General features: G+C 42.2%; 1 protein-coding gene across 1 annotated transcript; it reads right to left on the bottom strand.

The window, feature by feature from the left end:
* Positions 1–601: 601 nt before the first annotated feature.
* LOC147627677 (protein DESIGUAL 2-like) lies at positions 602–1,763 on the bottom strand. The gene is made up of 3 exons (XM_086815113.1): positions 1,510–1,763; positions 1,204–1,421; positions 602–1,003 (listed from the first exon to the last, which is right to left on the bottom strand). The coding sequence occupies exons 1-3, from the start codon at positions 1,603–1,605 to the stop codon at positions 721–723; spliced, it is 597 nt and encodes a 198-aa protein (XP_086671239.1). The 5' UTR covers positions 1,606–1,763; the 3' UTR covers positions 602–720.
* Positions 1,764–22,973: the final 21,210 nt, after the last annotated feature.

The raw sequence follows: 22,973 nt of genomic DNA, 5'->3' as shown, positions 1-22,973 counted from the left end.
TAATGCCCCCACTTTTTCAAGATTTAAGGATCTAATCCACCTTATCCCCAAGGGAAGGGATAAGATCAACATTAAGCACATTGGTTCTGCATATAAAATCTTAGCTAAGGTATTGAGTATGAGGTTACAGCAGCTGGTCCTTCAAAGAATTATTCATGACATATAGAATCGGTTCCTTCAAAGAATTATTCATGACATATAGAATCGGTTCCTTCAAGTATATGCGATGACATCTTTTTATTTTGGGAAGCTATAGAGTGGGTTAAGTCTAGCCAAAAAGCTCATTAGGTTTTTCATAGGGGGGTAGATTGGCCAATTATGTCGCCTCATTCGATTAGGCGACACAACACACACCAAGGCTAGAGTTACTTGGGAAACCACTTTCATGCCTAAGCAAGGAGGGGATTGAACATCATAGACGTGCCGTTGTTTTATTTTTGTCTGTTTTGAAATTCAATTTATTCAGAATCATTACTCACAACTGTAAGTTGCAGCTTATCATCAGTTCATGCATTGAAATACTCAATTAAAAAAACAAATAATCACTTTCAAATGTTGCCTTACACGCTTTTACATGTGTAAGTTACAACTTAAATGCTTATTTTTGTATTCTTTTAAAATATCAAACTAGTGAGAATGATTACATGCAAGTGTAAGCTACTTGGTATTCTTTTAACATGATTACATAAAGATGGGGAGATCACTCCACCGGACGGGCACCTAAGCACGAGGATAAATTGGGTAAGCAGGCGGAATTTCGACTGCGCCTGCTTGGCGGCTGTGCGCAATTCCTTTTACACTTCCGGACGTGGCTAGCAAGTAGAAGATGATAGCCAGTGCGGCTGCCACGAAAGCCAGGAAACCGCTAACAGGCAGCACCCAGGGTTTAGGAAGCGGGCAGTAGATGTGGGGACTAGAGTCGTTCTGCTTTGCCGTGCGATGACCGGAGGAATTCAAGACGCCGGCGACGAGAAAGAACCGAAAACTGAGCACAGTCAAGAACCTGCGAAGCGTACAAGTAATTACTTCTATTAGATCTTGTAGATAACGGGTGCTAACTTGCAGCTGCTAGATATGTTTTTCCGGGCACAATCATACTGGGCTTAGACACCTTCCTCCCTCTCTCTGTCTCTCTCTCATTCTTTACCCACGCACACATGATATGGTCATCGTCATTATCAGACTGATAGAAACAGTAATTACCATGAAAAGATGAGGCACAAAATTGCGCCTGTTTTGGCCCCCCCACTAGATGGTGTGTTGTTCTTTTGCCGGCAGCAGCAAACGCAGCCACCGAAGGCGTTGGCTATGATCTGTGCAACGAGTATGCACAGGCCTCCCATGATTCCCATCGCCGCAGCAGGACTCGAATGTTTAAAAGAGCAAGTTGTAAAATCGCTGGAGAAGACGGCGTCAGGGGCCTATAATAAACATCATCATCACTGATGTGCATCACGTCATCGAGATTACAGAAGATAGTAACACAATATGACTGAATAATAAGCGTACCTTTACTCCCTGAGATTTTGCAGCGATGCCTAAAACGAACGCGAGGAATCCGAGCAAGCCCACGACGACACAAATCAACACTTTGCACGTATTCATGGTATGTACTGTTAGTGAGCTCAGAGCACACGTGAAGGGGGAATATATTGAGGTCACGACGCCAAATGAAGGGCGATCAGGTAGCTGATAGTGGGGTGTGTGAGAGTGTGATACCGCAAATTAGATGCTGCTTCTGTCAAATAGTGTGATACCTCAATTAGTATAGTGGGGACTTGTGTTTTGCTGCTCGGATTTTTTCAAGAGGCTGTCTCTACATTGTAGGTCAAGTCCATCTTGGCCCCCCTGGGTGCAGCAATAATTTTGACTCGTTTTGACTCGAGCCTTCACCTTCTGCGTAGCTTTCCTGCGTCTTGGTTGAGCAATTTCCCGCGTTTTGACTTGAACCTTGACCTTGCGTACAAGCGCGTAGCTTTCTTTAATTCCACGCGTTTTGGCTAAGCCTTCACCTCTGAATTTCTTGGGTGCTTGACTTTGCATACAAGCGCGTAGCTTACGCGTTTTGACTTAAGCCTTGACCTTGCGGACGAGCGTGTAGCTTTCTTAATGGCTAAGCCTTGCAAGACCTCTGCAATGTGCATATACAGGTTGAAAGGATAGGTTTGCCTTAATTGTTTTGGATATAGAGTGTCCCCACAAGATGATCATGGACTCCAAGATATATACTACACTTGTTGTGATTCATTTATATCATTTACAAGGTAATAATAGATAGATACCTATCCTTGACACATAGATATATCGTACTTACTCTCCTACACATAGATATACTAGTGTATTTTGTATATATAGTTTGTTCATCTTTATATGTATTTGAGACTAGAAAAGCACTCCAAAATATTCAATGCAATACTAATATATCTTATAAAAGAACCATTAAAATAAGCTTTATAGCAAAAAAGAAAGGATTCGATCTTCATTGGATTTTGTTGGTGCTCATACATACTCCAGCCATCACCACTCACTTTCTAGAAAAAAAGAATATTAGTGTGATTCCATCTTTAAAAAATAATGTTGGTGTGATTCCTTCCTCTTTCGAATTTGTTGATATACTCATACTTAATACTTCAACCATCACCACCACTGATAGCCTTGGGGGAGGGTGGGCGGTGGGGTTTCACTATATGTAAAATGTGTATATCACGTGCGTTCAAGGTCTAATTTAAAAACCCCTTTTCTATAATTTTTTCATGAATAAAACACACCCTTTTTCTATTCAATCTGTAAATACCCCCTTTAAATGGTTGTAAAAAATGTGTAAAAAAGGGATTTAAAAAAACCCTTTTGTTGAACCCACGTGCTACGCTTATATATTTATGAGTGAACCCCCAAGTTGATAGCCAAAAACAATGATTAAAGAACACCTTTCTAGTAAAAATAGAGAGGATTTCTATCTTCTTTTGTAAATTTTCCTTGCCGCAGAATGAAGATCGGCAAGAGTATACATGGGATAATGCCTTTGAAGAAAAACCTAACCAATTCTCAGATGATGTGATGAAGAAATGGCTTAAAGAAGAGAAATTGGAAGTAGAGAATAGGAAAAAGGCAGAGGTCTGAGCGACAGGCACAGCAGGAGGTTGATGCTGAGGCAGAGAGGCAGGAACAACTTGAAATTCAAAGAAAGCAATGAGAGGATGCTGAAGCTGAGGCAGAGAGGCAAGCAGAAAGTGAAAATCAAGCAAAGCAACAAGAGGAGGCATCATGAAAGTATTACACCACCATGAAGCTCATTTTGTTTGTCCCTATTATAATCAAATGTAGAGGATGCAAGTAATTTGGCCTTTTTTAATGTAATAAAAGTCCATATATTGAAATATGATATCGTAATCAGGCCTCTTATGGAGCATACTATTCAAATGTTTACCTTTGCAAAGCATTGAACAAATTCTAGCACAAGCAATAAATTCATGTTCATTTACAATGTCTTATTATAATTGAGTCATAAATGGAGTGCATCCTTCTCTAAGGGGACTCCTTTTATCCTTTTATCTTTTGGTCAAACTTTGCAAATTATTATTTTTTTAGTAGAGTAGGTGAAGACTTTTAACTATCATTTTGACAAAGGGCATCCTACTGCAAGGAGACTCTTTCTATCTTTAATAATGTTAATTTGTAGTAGTTGTGTATATAAGGATACTTTCACCATGTCAAATTATAAATTCTTGTTTATTTAGTCTTTGTTCATTACAATATGCAGTCTTAAAATTGGAGAGTGCATCCTACTCTAAGGGGACTCTCAATACACAATCTCTTGTATCAATGTTGTTACTTGGGGGTCTAGATTGAACAAATGGTAGATCTTGGTTCTTTCAATGCGTTCTTGCTCCACGTGGTAGAGCTAGCTTAGAACTCTAGCTCTTCCATGTGGTAGAGCTAGAATCCCTTAAAATCAAGCTCCACCATATGGGATGGTAGAGCTAGAATTCTATGTCTATATCTACCATGTGGTGGAGCTACCATCCATTGAAGTCTAGCTGTATAATTTCATGGAGCTAGCTAGCTCCACCGTGTGGTATCTTATTGAGCTCTAGCTCCACCATGTGTGGTGGAGGTAGCAGCCATGGTCTCTTCATGGGAGGAGTCATCAGAGGCACCTGTAACCCCTCCTAGACACACCCCCACAAAGAGAGGCAGGTAGAGCACCCCAAGACTAGGGAGTAAGCCTTGCCCCAGTAGAAGAGATACCCGTCGGCTTGATGGAGGAATGCATTGGTTATTTCCCTCTGGACATCACCCCAACCCATGACCCCTTATTTCTCGATCAAGCAACACTCGGCACCACTCCTCTTTCACCCACCACCACTTACCATGAGGAGGTGAGAGAGCTGAACCAGGGCACATCAGAGGAGCCACGCCCCATCCTAGTGGCAGCTTGGGTGTGGGAGGACCCTTCCACTCTTTAGACAATCACCGACTTTTTCAAAGAACACTAAGAGGCGTTTGCATGGACTTATAAGAATCTTCCAGGGATATAGACCCAACCATTTGCACTCTTACAATTCCACTAAAAGAAAGTAGTTGGCCAGTCAAGAAGGGCATCTACCACATCTGCCGCATGAATCTAAAATATTCCAAAGTGCAGAAGAAAGACCTGGACAAGATGGAAGAGGCGGGTATCATCGTTGTTACCATTAAGCACTCCGAGTGGTTGTCACCTATAGTGGTGATTCCAAAAAAGAAGACCAACAAGATCAGGATCTGTGTAGACTTTAGATCCTTTAATCAGTGCATGGACTTATAAGAATCTTCCAAGGATATAGACCCAACCATTTGCACTCATACAATTCCACTAAAAGATGGCAGTTGGCCAGTCAAGAAGGGCATCTACCGCATGAATCTAAAATATTCCAAAGTGCAGAAGAAAGACTTGGACAAGATGGAAGAGGCAGGTATCATCGTCATCCATTAAGCACTCCGAGTGGTTGTCACCTATAGTGGTGATTCCAAAAAAGAAGACCAACAAGATCAGGATCTGTGTAGACTTCAGATCCAAGGTTCAATCAGTGCACTTTGAAAGATGTGGCCAGACAAGGGTGGTGGTTCAAGAAAAATGCCTGCCCCTACTCACTTTGGTGTCCATGAAGTGCCGGGTATTAGGGTATCCGTGCCCCAAAAAAAATTCCCCCTCTTAAGTTTCTTTTTCTCTTCTTCTTTTACAAGAAAAGAAAAAATAAAAAACTCTCACCCAACCCCCCTCACTAACCATCACCAAGCCCCCCTCTCTCTCTCTCTCTTTCCCCTTAACCGACCACCCCCTCTCTCACTCCCCACCGACCACTCTCCTTCTCTTTTACTCCCCACCGACCAACCCCCCCTATCTCACCCCATCACTCCCTCACCCCACCGACCAGCCCCTCCCTCCCTCACCTCACCGACCCACCCCCCACTAACCCATCCAACCCCACGAGCGCCCCCCCTTGTTCACTCATCCCACCAACCCAACCCTCTCTCCTCTTGCCTCTTGCCTGTAGCCCGTAGCTCTCTCCCACTCCTCACCAACCACCACCCCCCTCCTCACTCATGCGCAACATCCCTCCCCTCTCCTCTCTCATGCGCGACACCCCCCCTCTCTCTTGCTTACCTCACACCCCTCTCTCCCTCAGAAACCCACACTTATCCGTGCCCCCCCTTAAAGAGAATGTGGGGGAGAGGGAGAGCTTCAAACCCTAGCAAGCAAGCACACACACACACAAGAGAGAGAAAGACACAAGACATAGATGGATAGCTTAATTTTCTTCTATCCTCTTCTTCTCTACTCAACCAAACATAACATAAAGATAAGAGTACACACTATATGGGTTGGTACTCAACTACTACAACATACAAGGGTCGGTCCATAATGTGAACCTGACTAAATGAGCTGGCACTATAACTATGCTAGTCTCTAGTAATCCAAAATGGCTGTCATACAGCCTATCATTCCATTGGCCATATATCACCCATAATCTCACCAACCATGCTAGTGGTGTAGGTTGCGGAAGCTATCACCAAGGCAGGTCATCAATGTCCGTCATAGCACTAGTTGAGCTCGATATCTCAACACTCCCCCTCGAGCTCAACTCTACACAGTGCACTCCAAGTAAGCTCCTAAACCTGTAGAGCTTCAATATGCCCAATGCCTTTGTGAGACCCCTACCCACTCCGCGCACTGGAATCCGAGAAGCTAGCAGCAAAAGTAGCAATCTCGTGCACGGGATAGGGTTTCCCACTCGGGGACTCACCCAATAGATGTCCGGACAAGAGACTAATCCCCTGGTTCTTCGAAAATTGAACCCGAAAAAAACTTCCCTCGCCCAAAAAGCATAGGCGGTTCCTCCAGGAGAATTATTATAACATAGTCAAAGGCCTTAACTTCCCTTTTTCATTCCGATCAAACCCACGGATCACATGGCCGGATCAAGGGAGGAACATGCACTTGGATCATAGAGATCATCGCTTTTTTCCTTGTCAAATAGGCACAACCATTGATTCTTTTCCATAGAACAAGGATTATCCGTGATTTACTTCAACATCATAATAACTTGAATAGAATTCAATTTTAATTACAGGGATCCATCAATCCAGCCTAACCCCATCCAGTCCCATGGGTTAGCCACCCGCCCCACCACTGTATTGATAGGATCCATTATGAAAATTTGGTTATGTTTTGTCTCGGGTACCATGGAAAGGAGTTCCCAGGCCCCCTAGCCGGCACTCATGCAAAATATAATTTAGACACACTACTTACGCACCCAATATCAAATTGCCTTTTACAGATTTAGCTGACTTTAAAGCAAACTTGAAATGAAATCATAGTATTAGTGATCATAATCCTCCAAAATATATAGATCCAATTTCCAACTTTTTCACTTTCCAACCATAAAATCCAATTTCAGTCATTCCTTCCTTAGCATACCTATGGCATCATCGACAAACCAAAACGCTCACCACCTGCTCACTCACGGGCCTTTTCAATAGTTCCTAGCCCATAGTATCTAGGGGTTTTATCACATAAAAACCATATGGACTCTCAGTTTTGGGGATCAGCAAGATCAACCAACAAGATCCATGTAAAAGAGCCATGAGCTCATTCCTTGAAGACCAGCAAGGTCAATCAACCAAATCCATGCCCGTGTTCCGAAAATAGCTCCAACTCATTTTTTTCCCCGACACACACGTGGGTATCTTCGGTGACCAAGAGCTCGAGCACTGTACGGTCGGCACCCTCTAGGTTCCTTAGCAGCAGCTTCACTCCTTGGCCGTTTCCTTGGTCCCTCATCCACCGTACCAGAAGCTCACCATTTTAATCAAACTAAGGCTGGTCAAGACCTCGGCCGAGACCTTGCCACCACACGAGATGTCCTTCATTGACTCTCCGTCAGCCATTGCAACTTTTTCACTTCGGTTCGGCAAGACCTCATTCACAAGATGGTCAAAATGCTTCCCCAACATTCTTGACATATAAAACAATCTTTAAAAAACAAGTTTTATCTACAAATACAAATCCAAACAGAATTCCCTTCTTTTCTCATCATCCACATCCTTTCACATTATTCCTCATCATCTCTTGTCATTCCACATCATTTCTCATTGTCCCATTCCACGTCATTTTTCATTACTCCATGTCATTTCTTATTATCCCATTCCATGTTATTTCTTATTATTCCACATCATTTCTCGTTATCCCACATTTTCTACATTAAGTCACATCCAATCACATCATTCCTATATCAACTCACATCCAATCACATCATCCCACATCAACTCACGTCCAATCACATCATTCCTACATCCATTCACATCTATTCACATCATTCCTACATCCATTCTCATCATTCCTACACCCATTCTCATCTATTCACATCCATTCACATCATTCCTACATCTATTCTCATCATTCCTACACCCATTCACATTCATTAACATCATTCCTATATCCCTTCACATTCATTCACATTTATTCACATCATATCACATCCATTTACATCCATTCACATCATTCTTACATCCATTCACAGCATTCCTACATTCATTCACATTATTCCTATATCCATTCACACGCATTCAATATTTTCACATTCTTTCTCAAATTTCTCAAAATAAACTACACTCAATATTCTTCTTTTTGAATAACAGATTCATACGATTTACAGAATCAATTATACCCATATTTTCTCTTTTAGTATAATTTACACTAATCCATTTATCTAAATGAATCATTTCTCTATTTCTCATAAATTGAATGATTCTATAAAATTTGTGCATAACCTTTTTTTATTTTTTGACTATTGAATAATACTAAAAACTCCACTTTTAGCATAAAAATATCTATGCCTAGAATATGATAGGAATTCCTCTTTTTACTTTATTAAAATTATGCATAAAAATAAGATTTATCTCTATTCTGGAAAATTTTGCCAGAGCTTCATTGCAATTTCTGGAAATGTTCAATTTTCTAAATTGAATTGAAAACTTGTAATGAAAATATGATAGAAACTCCTCTTTTAAACTAAAATTGAATTATGCATACATAGCATAAATATAACCATAATTAAAAGCATAATTATGATCAATTCTCTAGATTAAACTAAAATAACCATTCCTCATTTTTGAAAATTTTAGCATAACCTTCTTTCAATTTAGGATGAATTTAGATGATTTTTCCATACCATAAACAAGATTAAAAGAATCTTTCTTTTTCCTAGATTAAAAATCATGAAAATAAAAATCTCTTTCTGTAGCTTGTCAAGCATAGAGTTTGGCTTAAGATAAAGAGATTATGAATAAGAATCATCCTTCTATTAAGGATTTAGCCATAGGAATGACTAATCTTTTCAAGAGAGATTTTCTTAAAGAAAAACATTAAGATTAAGCATAAAAATCAACATTAATCTAAATAGACATTATGACTCTTTGGGAAAGCTTGATTTGAAGAAAAACCATTGCCTAGAAAGCTTCTCAAGCTTTAGAGGGGTTGAGAAGAAGAAAATCATTGAGAGAATTGAAAAAATATCATTAAAATAGGTTTACCTTTGATTTGGGCATGTTTCTTTGGCTAGAAGTGACGCCCCCAAGCAAGTCCTTGGCCACCAAGAGAGAGAGAGAGAGAGAGAGAGAGAGAGAGAGTAATCTCCAAGAGAGGTTGGAGGAGAGAGAAGCTCCAAAGCTCTCAAGAGAAGAGGAAAATTAGAGAGATAATAGAAATAAGCTAATTTAGAAAAAAATAGAGAGATAATAGAAATAAGCTAATTTAGAAAAAATACTAGCATGGTAATGCTCCAATATGAAAATACAAAGGAATGAGGGTCTATTTATAGTTGAGGGAGGCCACTAACCAAGCCCAACTAGGTTCTAGAGTCTTCCAGCTTCAGTTTGACCCAATTTGGATAGGATTTGGATAGTATTTGGATCAGTTTGGCTCCCTTTTTGATCCAGTTTGCTCCAGGAGAGAGGAGAGAAAAAAATCACATTTTTTTGAATTAAAAAACCCAAGCAAGGATGATGAAGAAGGTTCCTAGCTCAAGTTGGTTTCCCACCCTATTGAGGTGTCAAAAATGCATCATTTCACCTAAATATCCCATTTTTTTTACTAATATACCTTAGTTTTTGACCAATAAACCTTGTACTTAGTCAACTCTTCATCTTATGTGAGCATTTACTCATTTTGGGATATTTTCTTTTATTCATTGTATTTATCTCATCCCAACACTTGGATTAATCCTATTGGCCCTTGGGAACCTTATTTGGACCTTAATCCAATTTTTTTTGAAAATGTGGACCCTTAGGCTAAGGTCTCTTATACACATATTCAATTAATTTCTAATGCACATCGAAAAGTTCATTTTGAACTTCTGTTTCAGGTAATTCATCCTAGACATTAGGAGAATTTTGGTATCCAAAAATATCTCAATTTTAAAATTACCTCTCTCTAGATATTTTCTCTCTCAAGGCCAAAACAGAGTAAAACAAGATCTTTTTCCATTTCTAAGGGGGGATGATTACAAGAGACTGAAGGGGCGGTTCTTACACCTGTGCATCTTAAAAGCTGGGAGCAAGGAATCTTACATCCTACCCCACTTAAAAAATGCGAGATGTCCTCATCTCGCAGGCTGGAGGATAATCTCTTAGTTCTCTTTCTTCTTCTATTACTTCCATTGTTACTGCCTTGGAAGTAGATGGCCGATTTGGGAATATCTCTCTTTGACTTCCCCTATTCTGAGGCGAAGGTCTTGCATTACTTTGCATTGAAGCTGAGGGTTGGTTAGGAGGTCTACCTCTAGGGTTTCCCTGATTTAGACATGAAGGACCTTGATTACTCTGAAAGGAAGGAGCTGGCATCTGGAATCTTGGTCCTTGACTTCCTTGTCTTGAAAACCTTGATCCAAAAGGAGTTGGGCGATCCGTACTACGATGACAGTATCCTTGGCAATTAAAGCATTGAACTTCTTTGTTCAAGGGTGGGACTTTTGAAGTTGAATTCCAGGGGATTGTGTTCTGGAAAAAAGACCTTTCTTCCATTCTAGAACTTCCCATATCCTAAGTTTGACTTGGTTTTCTCTTAGGAGAGGCGGAAAGTTGGAATCACCACAGGTCACCACAATAGAATTTTCAGCCTTCATATGGTGCTAGAGGTGGTCGTGGATATACACCTCAGAGAGGCAGAGGTAATCCTCGTGGTACAGGACGTTGGCAAGGCCAACAAACATCTATGCAAGATGTGGAATGCCATTACTATGGGAAATTCGGTCATATGGCAAGAGATTGTTTCCGCAAACAGAATGATTTGAGAGGGGGTAGAGCACAACGTGGTGGACATTATGGTAGAAATTATGCATCAAGCAGTAATGATGGCACTGCAAATCACTTGTTTGCCATGAAACATGTTGTGGGATCTATGATGACAAATGCTGAGAATGATGACACTTGGTATACTGGAGCATCAAACCATATGACTTGTCATGGTGAATGGTTTGAGCATATGAAGCCTATGGATGTGAAAGGCTATGTGGAGACAAGAGATGATACTCAGCATGCCATTACACATGTTGGAAGTGTACCATTGGTTATGCACAATGGTCAAACAAAGTCTATGTCAGATGTATTGTATGTGCCTTCTATCACAAAAATGTTGAGATATCGAGCTCTAGTGAGGCGGTGGACACTGATGACCCGCCTGGGGGATAGGCCCCACACTTACACCACTGGCATGGTTGGTGAGATCTTGGGTGATATGCGGCCAGTGGGATGACAGGCTGTGTGACAGCCACTCTAGAGACTGGCATAGTTATAGCGCCAGCTCATTTAGTCGGGTTCACACTATAGAGAACCTGTGTATGTATTTGGTTGAGTACCTTTCATATTGTGTGTACTCTTATTCTTGTATATGGTGTGTTGAGTGTTGAGTAGAGAAGAAGAAGATTTTCAGCCTCTCACCTTGTGTGTTCTCTATTAGGGTTTTGTGAGTGTGTGTGTGTGCTTGCAAGAGCTCAAGCTCTCTTCCCCCCTGCATCTTTTCATGGTATCAGAGCCTGGTTCGTGCTAAGGGCTGAGCTGCAAGCAAGAGAACCACAAGAAGCGGTACTACGAGGGTAAGAGCTACAACTACTCTTCCCTATTGTGTTGGTGACTACACCCTTGTCGGGAGCTCTACGGGAGGCACCGGCAAACGATCTCCGATTGAGGAGCTTTCTTCGCGGGAGTGAAGCTACAGGGCAAATATTCTGTCCTTCCAGAGTGCAGTTTCTGGTAAAGTTGTGTGTTTGGCAAGATGTCAAATGATGGGATAACTCAAATTGTGGCTGAGAAGCTGGATAAGAATAACTTCCATGCTTGGAGGTTCAGGTTGACGAATTTCCTGATGGGAAAAGGCTATTGGGACTACATAGAAGGTGAACATGAAGAGGCACCAGAGATACCGGATATAAATCCGACTGCTGCAGATGTGAAAGAGTTTAAAGACTGGAACCAAGGAGCCAGGAAGGTTATGTATTGGCTTTCCATTAGTATACAGGACACCATGATTGGGCATATTCAGGAAGGACGAGGTAGAGGAGGCCGTGGACGCGGTCAAGGAGGTGGCCGAACAGGTAATCAGAATTATGGCCAGCAGCAGCAGCAACAACAACAGTCCCAGAATCAACAACAACAACAACACGCAGGTGGAAGAGGCAAATTCAGAGGCAGGGGGAGTCAAAGAGGCCGTGGAAATTGGCAAAGGCAATATAATGATGCACGTGAATGCTATTATTGTGGTAAGCCTGGACATGTGCAGTCTGAATGTTATAAGAAGCAGGCTGACATGCAAAATGGGAAAGTGCAGCAAAACAACTATGCATCCTCAAGCAGAAATAATGAGGATAATGAAAGGTTGTTTGTTATGCAGCATGTTGTGAATGCCATGTCTGAAAATGTTGATGCAGCACAAAAAGATAATGTATGGTATGTGGATTCAGGCGCTTCGAACCACATGACGAGTCATGGGGAGTGGTTCAAGGAGATGAAAAACCCGGAAAGACCAGGTTTTGTGGAAACAGGGGATGACACTGCTCATCCAATTGCCCACGTTGGAGATGTGCCATTGTCTATGCAGGATGGCAAAATGAAGTACCTTGCAGATGTACTTCATGTACCGAACATAACAAAGAATCTGGTTTCAGTTGGCCAGATGATTGAGCAGGGTTTGCAGGTTCGGTTTAACCCTGATGGGTGTTATGTTGAAGATTTCAAAGACAAGTGCAGGTTGGTTGCAAAAGGCAACAGAGTGGGCAGAATGTTTACGTTGGATGTAGACATGCCTGAAATGAGTGCTGCAATGTTTGCAAATGGTTCAGGAGTTGTTGCAGACACAGACATATGGCATAAAAGAATTGGACATGTAAATGTGCAGAGATTGAAGTCTATGCAGACAAAAGGAATTGTGACAGGGCTGCCAAAATTTAAAGTGGAAGGTATGCAGAAAATATGTGAAGCATGCCAATTTGGGAAGCAAACAAAGCATGTGTTTCCACGTAACAGATATGTGAGCAGAAATGCACTAGATGTTGTGCATTCAGATGTATGGGGTCCTACGAAGACTGTTTCTATGGGAGGCTGCAGGTACTATGTCACTTTCATTGATGACCACACAAGGAAAGTGTGGGTATATTTCATGAAGGAGAAGAGTGAGGTATTCACTCACTTTCAGAATTTCAGAGTTTTGGTTGAAAAGCAAACAGGGAAATATGTCAAGTGCCTAAGGTCAGATGGAGGGGGAGAATACTTCTCCAATGAGTTCTCTGAATTTTTGAAGAAGAATGGTATTCGGAGACAGTACACATGCAGATACACTCCGCAGCAAAATGGAGTTGCTGAGCGGAAAAACGGGCACATTGCTGAGATTGCGCGAGCATTGATGGAAGAGAAGAATATGCCGCATTGCTATTGGGCTGAGGCTGTTTCTACAGCAGTATACATCATGAACAGGACTCCAACTGCAGCCATACATGATGTAACTCCAGAGGAGAGGTTTACTGGCATAAAACCAGATTTGTCTCATCTGAAAGTTTTTGGATGCATTGCATATGTGCATGTGCCAGATGAGCTGAGAACCAAGCTGGATCCGAAAGCTGAAAAATGTGTGTTTATTGGATATTCCCTTGAGCAAAAGGGATACAGGTGTTATAACCCTGCTACACGTGAGTTGAGGGTAAGCAGGGATGTTGTCTTTGATGAGATGAGCAGCTGGTATGCTGCTGAAAAAGAAGCTGTTGGGGCTGATGTGAGTGGAAGTGTGGTTGCACAGAATGCAGGTCAGCAATCACAGTCTTTGAGTGGACCAGGAGAGTCCTCATCTAGTGGGTCTGTTGATAGACCATGGAGTGGCAGGCTGCGTCATAATACCAGCCCTGCAAATGTGATTACTACATCACAAAAAGGAAAAGAGAAAGTGGTTGAGCCCCTTGGTATGCCTGACATTTCTGCAGGGCATTCTCATGTTGATGGAGAGTCTAGTGGCTCAGATATGAGCCTTGATGAGGAGCTTGGGATCCCAGCTATGAGAACACCTGGTGTAAAGAAGGCTATGGAAGCCATGAATGAAAAGCTGCGAAGATCAGGGAGAGTGAAGAACCCTGTGCAGAGATTTACATATGATGGTTATGTGGCACATCACTATGCATATATGGCAAAGGTTGTGCAGGTTGTTGAGCCCACATGCATTGATGAGGCTGTTGGAAATGTGAATTGGGAGAAAGCTATGGATGAGGAGATGGATGCACTATATGGAAATGAGACTTGGGATTTAGTGCAATTGCCTGAAGGCAAGAAAGCCATTGGATGCAAGTGGGTGTACAAAGTTAAACATAACAGTGATGGAAGCATAAACAGGTACAAGGCTAGGTTGGTAGCCAAAGGATATGCGCAGACATATGGGATTGATTATGAGGAAACTTTCAGCCCAGTTGCCAAGATGGCAACGGTGAGAGTTGTGATAGCAGTGGCTGCGTCAAAGCAATGGTCTTTACATCAGATGGATGTAAAGAATGCATTCTTGCATGGGGATTTGCAAGAAGAGGTGTATATGTTGCAGCCACCTGGTTATGAGGATGTGGGTCACCCCGAGCATGTTTGCAGGTTGAAGAAAGCCTTGTATGGCTTAAAGCAAGCACCAAGAGCATGGTCTGACAAGATTTCTGAATATCTTGTCACTATTGGCTTTCATGTAGCCAATGCAGATTTCTCATTGTATGTGAGACATGGTGATAGAGGGGTTGTGCTTGTTGTCATCTATGTAGATGACTTGATCATTACGGGGGACCATGATGCAGAGATCTTTGATGTAAAGATCTTGCTTAGACAGAAGTTTGAGATGAAGGATCTGGGGGAGCTCAGATATTTCTTGGACATTGAGGTGATTAGGTCACCACATGGTATTGGATTACTGCAGAGACAGTATGGCTTGGACATGTTGTCCAAGTATGGTATGACAGGCTGTAAGCCTATTTCTGTGCCATTGGATCAGAATGGCAAGTTGAGTGCAGATTCAGGAGAGATCTTGGAGGATCCTACTATGTACAGGAGCATAGTAGGAAGTTTGATCTACATGACGATCACCAGACCAGATTTGAGCTATGTTGTTGGGTTGGTGAGTCAGTTTATGCAGGTTCCACGGAAACCGCATTTGGATGCTGTGAGACGCATACTGAGGTATGTGAGGTCTACTTTGCATTGTGGACTATTCTATGAGACTGGGACAGAGATATGTGTACATGGGTACACAGATGCTGATTGGGCTGGTAGTATCTCAGACAGAAGATCTACCAGTGGATTCATGTTTTCTTTGGGGAGTGCTGCTGTGACTTGGAGCAGCAAGAAGCAGCCTACGGTTGCTCTATCGAGTACAGAGGCCGAGTATAGAGGAGCTGCTATGGCAGCATGTGAGGTAGCTTGGTTGAGAAAGCTACTTGCAGATTTGGGTCTATCAGTGGATAGACAAGTTGTCATTTTCTGTGACAACATTAGCAGTATACAGTTGGCCAGGAACCCAGTCTTTCATGCTCGTACGAAGCACATAGAGGTCCACTACCACTTCGTCAGAGAGAAGGTCTTGGCAGGAGACCTTGACCTTGTTTATGTCAGCACAGAGGATCAGGTAGCTGACATCTTCACCAAAGCATTGGGTACAGAGAAGCTCCGCAGATTCAGGGCTTCGCTTGGTGTACATGAGATGGAGTTGAGCTCGAGGGGGAGTGTTGAGATATCGAGCTCTAGTGAGGCGGTGGACACTGATGACCCGCCTGGGGGATAGGCCCCACACTTACACCACTGGCATGGTTGGTGAGATCTTGGGTGATATGCGGCCAGTGGGATGACAGGCTGTGTGACAGCCACTCTAGAGACTGGCATAGTTATAGCGCCAGCTCATTTAGTCGGGTTCACACTATAGAGAACCTGTGTATGTATTTGGTTGAGTACCTTTCATATTGTGTGTACTCTTATTCTTGTATATGGTGTGTTGAGTGTTGAGTAGAGAAGAAGAAGATTTTCAGCCTCTCACCTTGTGTGTTCTCTATTAGGGTTTTGTGAGTGTGTGTGTGTGCTTGCAAGAGCTCAAGCTCTCTTCCCCCCTGCATCTTTTCAAAAAAGCTTGGCCTCAGTTGGTCAAATGGTGGAACAGGGATTACAGGTTCATTTCAACGAGCATGGTTGCTTCGTTGAGGATTTCAAACATGGATGTAGAGTCATTGCTAAAGGTAAGAAAGAAGGTAGGTTGTTTAAGCTGGATGCTGGAAAACCTGAGTTAAAATCAGCCAAGTTCTCTAAAAGCAGAAATGTGGTACAAGACATTGATATGTGGCATAAGAGGATTGGACATGTCAATATACAAAGGTTAAAGAACATGCAGGCAAGAGGCATTGTTAGTGGGTTGCCTAGATTCAAGTATGATGGGCATATGCATGTTTGTGAAGCCTGTCAGTTTGGAAAGCAGGCAAGGTTGCGGTACCAACCAACAAAGATGGTGTTGCTGTGTTGATGGTAGCTTGGCCTTATGACCAATCTACTAGCAATGATTATGTAGATTTTCTCATGGTATATTGGCCCTAGGGCCAAGCTAGATTCTCTTACAAGAGTCAAGATATATTCCCTTGTGTTCCCTAGGGCCATTCTCTCAAGATTTCATGATAGAATGGCCATAGGTCCATTCTCTCAAGAAATTGGCACAAGGATAATTCTAAAACTTATGAAAGTACATGTAGAGATTGGCCCAAGGGCCATTCTAAAATTTACCAATAGTTGATACAAGGGGAGTGGAGAATGGCCCTAGGGCCATTCTCAAGCACATTGTGTAGGTATAATGGCCCATTTTAAACTACATTATCTTGGATGAATGGCCCTAGGGCCATTCCACCATGCAATCTTGAGAGAATGGCCCTAGGGAAAATAAGAGAATCTAGAGTGACACGGACCACAAGCTACCACACATAAGAGAATCTAGCTTGGCCCTAGGGCCAATCTACCATCAAAGATGGTGTTTCTTTATTGGTGACGATAGATTAGCCCTATGACCAGTCTACCATCAAAGAAGATGTAGATTCGTTCATGGTAGCTTGGACCTATGACCAGTCTACTAGATGTAGACTCATTCATGGTAGCTTTGCCCTAGGGCCATTCCAAAGTACATTGTGCTTGCAAGAATGGCACAAGGTCCATCCTACCATGCAATATTGAGAGAATGGCCCTAGGGAACATAAGAGAATTGTTCATGGTAGCTTGGCCCTAGGGCCAAGCTAGATTCTCTTCTAAGGGGGTTCACTCTAGATTATCTTGTGTTCCCTAGGGCCATTCTCTCAAGATTGCATGACCAAATGGCCCTAGGGCCTTTCTATCAAGATATTGGTCCAAGGGAAATTCTAAAATTACAAGTGGTTGACAAAATGGGAGTGGAGAATAGAGCCAGCACCAATCTTGCAAGTCTTAATATTTTAATATTTTATGCAAGCACATGTAGATATTGGCCCAAGGATTGTTCTAAATTTTGATAATCAGCCAAACAAAAACTTAAGACTTATCAATTTTACATCACTATATTGAACATTATCATGTCATTGCATACTAATAAAATAGTTCTTACGATAAAATACAAAATATGGATCAATCCTCTTCTTCCTCAAAGCATAAAAGGCTTTCTACCTCACGGAAGGGTCAAAGATTGTTGTAGTTGGTTGAGGATTTGTTTCAATTGGTTGGGAAATACATGCAATGGAGTTAGAGGCATCGGGTTTTGATTGTTCATTAGGAATCCATTCCCACTTTCTAATACCACTTTCCATCTTTGAAATGCATAAAAGATTTGATTTCACCTCTTCACTTCCTTCGCCAATGTCAACCAAGCATATCAAATCTCTTTTTTCTTTGAGGGCATATCCCGACACAAAACCATTGCTGAAAGCATCAATGAGCATGAGATCTTGCATACAATACAACCTAATACACTGATCGATGACAGTGGCCTTGTAGTATCACAAATAAGTTATGGCATCTAAACCTTTCACTATGTCATAGTCTTGGTTTAAAAGAGCTACATCCAATACAGGACTCGTCAAGCCAACAAACTGATCATACCCTTCAAAAGCATCTTCCTTCGCCAAGCACATCAAATCTCTTTTTTCTTTGAGGGCATATCCTGACACAAAACCATTGCTGAAAGCATCAATGAGCATGAGATCTTGCATACAATACAACCTAATACACTGATCGATGATAGTGGCCTTGTAGTATCACAAATAAGTTATGGCATCTAAACCTTTCACTATGTCATAGTCTTGGTTTAAAAGAGCTACATCCAATACAGAACCATCAAACCAACAAACTGATCATACCCTTCAAAAGCATCTTCCTTACTTAAGAAAACTAGCACACTAAAGAGTTGGAGTGCACCACTGCATGGTGCATCTCTCACAAAATCTATTGTGCCCATAAATAGTTTGTTCCATCTCTGTACATTGTTTTAAGGCTTCTTGTAGACACATAACATTAGTGATCATTAAGAATGCAATAAATACATATTGTGAGAGACCTGTACCACCAGTAATAACCTTGATACCATTCAATAACTGTGAAAAACTCTCCACACTCCATTGCATCTCCCTCGCAAGACACTCTGTGCTACCAAAACACACAATCCAATTAGCATTGGGTCAGTGAAGTATCGAGCAAGAAAGTACTCACCCTCCATTTCCAATCTCACCATAGGAACATGTGAATGATAATCATTAGAAGCCGACACTTGTTTGCTGACAATGATAATCCATTGAATGCAATTTTTTACATCCAAAGGGAATTCTCGGATAGCCTTTCCAACTTGCAACTTAGCTTTTATCCATCGTTCACACTTATGTTGTAGCACATGATAAACATTACCATTGACATTATAAGATGCAATCAACTCTTCCCAATTGTGGCACTTCTTTGCACCATCCAATTTATTAAATTCGATGACTAACTTCTCTTGGATGACTTTATCCTTCTTCATTAGTGTTACACAGTCCGCCATGTCAATCTTTTCCTTAGAAGTACCCTTGGAAATCAAGATTGTTCCCGCTTTTAATTTGGTATGGAGGATGATCTTCAGGTCCTCATCTTCTAGCGCACACAAGCATCTAAATTGACAAGGGTTGGCTTTCTTCCTTCAATTGATCCTTTTTCAACACATTTTATAATTTCTAACAAGCAACCATGTGTGACTTCATCTGTGCAAAGTAGGCACCCATCAATGTTTCTGCACCGTTAATGAATCTCTACGAAAATAAATGAACAAACAAAAAGTAAGCGATAGGAATATCCCAATTCTAACTTATCTATAAAATCCATATAAGCTAGAAAACATAAGAAATAATTACTTACATCCCAATCTAAGGGAGTTGCATGCTGCTTTACACTTCCAAGTATACCGGCCTTGAGGGTTTGTGATAAAAATCCCATTGGGCCCTCAAGTGCTTGAGTATATCACTATAGGCTTGTTGTGCGAACACTGCTTGGGCCTCCAAATTTGCCATCCTTGAGATAGCCACACAGACTTTGGGGGGTGCATTAACGACAATCTGGGCTTTTCGAACAGCATAAATATTTCTCCAATATAAAGCATGTTTTCAGGCAATTGAGTCCTTAACATGACCTTGGCTGCATAGATGGAATATTGCCCATATATGATCTAGTAATCATAATCCTAGAGGTTTTCAATTACCACCTCTTATTTGGCCATTGCACTCACTCCCTTTTTTCCAATCTTCTTTATCAGCATCAAATATGCACAAGACCTTAGGTTATTTGCATGCTCAACATACCATTCCATACATAGTCTGAATTTGTCCTTTTCTAATGGATGACATAAATAATGTTTAGGAGCTTGCACACATTTCATTACTGGAATTTCACACTCTGTGTATAAACCAAGTGGAAAGTATGTTTCATACTTGTCCATAACCCCCAAGTTTGAATCCTTTACCTTTTTAGCCTTCCTTCCAAATTCTTGGGATTCATAATGTTCAAATATGAAGGTACATGTTGATAACCTCTAGCTCCCGATGTCGCAGGCTTTACTCCATCCACATAAAAAATGTTACCCTCTTTTTGTGGAAAATATCTTGCCTTCTTTGAACTTGATGCAGCTTCATGGGGCTTTGGCACTTTCTTTCCCAAGATTTGTATAATAACATCTTGTATGTTATGAGAGTGATATCAGAGGTACTATCGACATCTAACTTCCATCCTCTAGAGAACATAGTGTCCTCTTGGTTCTCTACCATGTGATCTTTGACATAGTGTCCTCTTGGTTTGCTACCATGTGATCTTTGACATATTCTTGAGCATAAAGTTGATAAGATAATGCACATGGTACCTCAACATCAATACATTCAATTTCCAGATGCAAGTCAACAACTAACACAAAAATAGCCATTATTTTCCCTTTATCTTAGAAAGACTCATTGTCATCTGGTGACTGAAGGAAAATATGCATCTTGTAAATTTTTTTGACCATGGAGATTGTAGAAGTACATGTACAACTTCTTTGGCTTGCCACTCGCCATGTCAACATTTGATGGAAAAGAAATTTTCCTCTTTGGAGCCATCTGTCAGGCATTTTTCTGAGAGATGTTTTGGGCTTGTGTACATATGGATGTATGGCATGTGTGGAGAGTTTGGCTTTGAGGGCATTGCCAGGTGTACAGGGTGAATGGATTTGTTTTGGGCTTGTGCAGGCCTGTCCAGAACGTGGTCAGCTGCTGTGCAGGTGGTATCAGCTGTTCGGTAGCTCGTATGTGTATGTCTCCAAAATAAAGTGGGCACTGGAAAGTTGTTTTCAAGTGTGTGGAAAGCATGGGGAGTAGTTAATAGATTAAGGGGATAAGGTAGCCTTGAGCATTGGGTGAAAAGAATTGTGTGGCCATCTTCTAGGCCTTAGGGAAAATTTAAAAAAAATGAAATGATAATTAACGTGGTCGCCAATGTAAAAGGCCACATGGCTGCTTGTTTGGTTGCCAAGTAGCCGCCAACGAGGAGTTCCAGAAAGTTGGCGAAGGACGAACCGGGTACAAGAGGAGAGATACGCAGGTGAGAATGCGGCTCTCGCGTGGGACAGGCTAGGTGCAGCCTTTGAAGAGGTGCTGAGTGCGCAAGGGGTTCGTTGGGAGAGCTGCAGGCTCTCGGATGTGGCTGAAGGCACAAAGGGTCTGCCAGGGTTCATGTTTGGCAGCCAGAGAGCTGTCTGGCATCAAAAACTATCGGGCTAGCGACAGTGGAGGGGACGCGTAGAAGTGATAGGCTGACAAGCAGGTGATTGGAGTGTGCAGTGGGCTGGCGCAGAAGACTGGGGGGCTTCTAAGAGGAGATGCTAGCGAAGCTACTGGTGTTAAAGGCGAGTGGTTGGCAGAGTGGAGGGGCCCGTAAGAGCAAAGGGAAGCGTGTGTGGAAGGCTGGCGGCTGTGAGGAGGTCGCCTAGAAGACAGGGCTATGGACAAGTGATCGTGCAGAGGCTGGTGGGGCTGATAGCACGTTAAAGACAGAGACAAGGGACCAGTGGTGCTTGGGTTTGTTGTAAGGCCGACAGAGGATCAGCACAGAGAGAGAGAGAGAGAGAGAGAGAGAGAGAGAGAGAGAGAGAGAGAGAGAGAGAGAGAGATGTTGGTGTAGCTGCTGCTGCTGGCAACACACACAGAAGTGATGGGCTGCAGAGAGTTGAGGGTTAGCTAGTGGGGCACCCTCTGAAGAGTGAGAGTGGCCGAGTTCTTTCTGGTGTGATTGGTAGCAGGCATGCAAGAGGTTCACGGCAGTGATTGAGGATGTGGTGTATCCTCGGCAGTGAGACAGGTCAAAGTGTTGATGGGTTTGTGGTTGAAAGGGCTTGGTCATCAGACGCAAGGTTGAATTCCAGAGGTGGTGTGGCCGTGGTGGAATTCCGTTGGCAGTAAATCCAGGCCTGAGTGTTTGTAAGTTGTGTGAGTAAGGCTTCTGTGTCGGGAGAAGCTTGTATGAAGTGTTAATTGGGAATATAGTTGCTGGGTGTTTACCTTGTCTATGGTGCCCCTGTTTTGTGTTCTTTCTGGTGTGGGTGGTGTGGTGAAGAGTGAGAAGTGTTCCAGCCGGTTGGCTGGTGGTGCCTCCGTTGTGTCGTGTTTCCAAGTTTGGGAGGTGAAGGGCTATAGAGGCAGTGGTTCTTTTCTCTTTTTTTCACCTCACATTCTTCTGGTGCCCCCACTGAGGAGAGCTCTGGTGTTGTTCTTTGCCTAGAAAGGCGTATGTTCCACTAAGGAGAGCTCTGGGATTGTTACAGGTTTTCATGATGTGGTCTTATCTAGAATTTTATGGCAGGAAGGGTGAAGATGTGTGTGACTTCTTGGAGCAGATGGAGTTGGCATGCATTAGCAATCATGTGACAGATGAAGAGCAGGTTTTGAGAGGCTGATAAAGATTTTCTTGAAGGGAGATGCCCGAAAGTTGGCTTAAGAATTTTGAAGCACAGGATGCGGCATGTGAGCCACATGGTTTTTTGACCTTAGACAAGTTGAAAGAAGGACTTTTGGAGCATTTTTAGCAACAAGCAGAGGATTCTAGTGTGTTTTGGCAGGAGTTGAGCATCTTGAAGCAGGTTCATGGGCAATCACTGGATGATTTTGTGAAGGTATTTACATGTTTGTGGAGTAAGTGGTGTATGACATTGAAGCAAGAAATTCCTCCTATGTTTCTGAAGAAGAGCTTGTTTATTGATGGTTTGCTACCTTATTTAAAGGTTAGGGTTGAGTTGAAGAATCCCAAGTCATTTGATGATGCTGTTAGGGTTGCTAGGGAAAAGGAAGGCAAGACTTTGAAACAGATGGAGATGGGTATTTATCCGTATGAAGGTGTTGTGTCTGCAAGGGATATGCAGGTAAATTTGGTTGAGGTGGATAAGAGTCCTA

This window comes from Cibotium barometz, chromosome 20, assembly GCF_041138505.1.
Source record: "Cibotium barometz isolate CiBa-2024 chromosome 20, ASM4113850v1, whole genome shotgun sequence".
NCBI classification, from domain to species: domain Eukaryota; kingdom Viridiplantae; phylum Streptophyta; class Polypodiopsida; order Cyatheales; family Cibotiaceae; genus Cibotium; species Cibotium barometz.
This window is presented reverse-complemented; position numbering and strand designations above follow the sequence as displayed.

Bases quoted from the DNA above. Each gene is read 5' to 3' on its own strand.
- LOC147627677 (XM_086815113.1), bottom strand. From the start codon at position 1,605: ATGAATACGTGCAAAGTGTTGATTTGTGTCGTCGTGGGCTTGCTCGGA. The intron at 1,422-1,509 runs GTACGCTTATTA...TGTTTATTATAG, and splicing joins CAAAATCTCAGGGAGTAAAG to GCCCCTGACGCCGTCTTCTC. The intron at 1,004-1,203 runs GTAATTACTGTT...TACGCTTCGCAG, and splicing joins TTGTGCCTCATCTTTTCATG to GTTCTTGACTGTGCTCAGTT.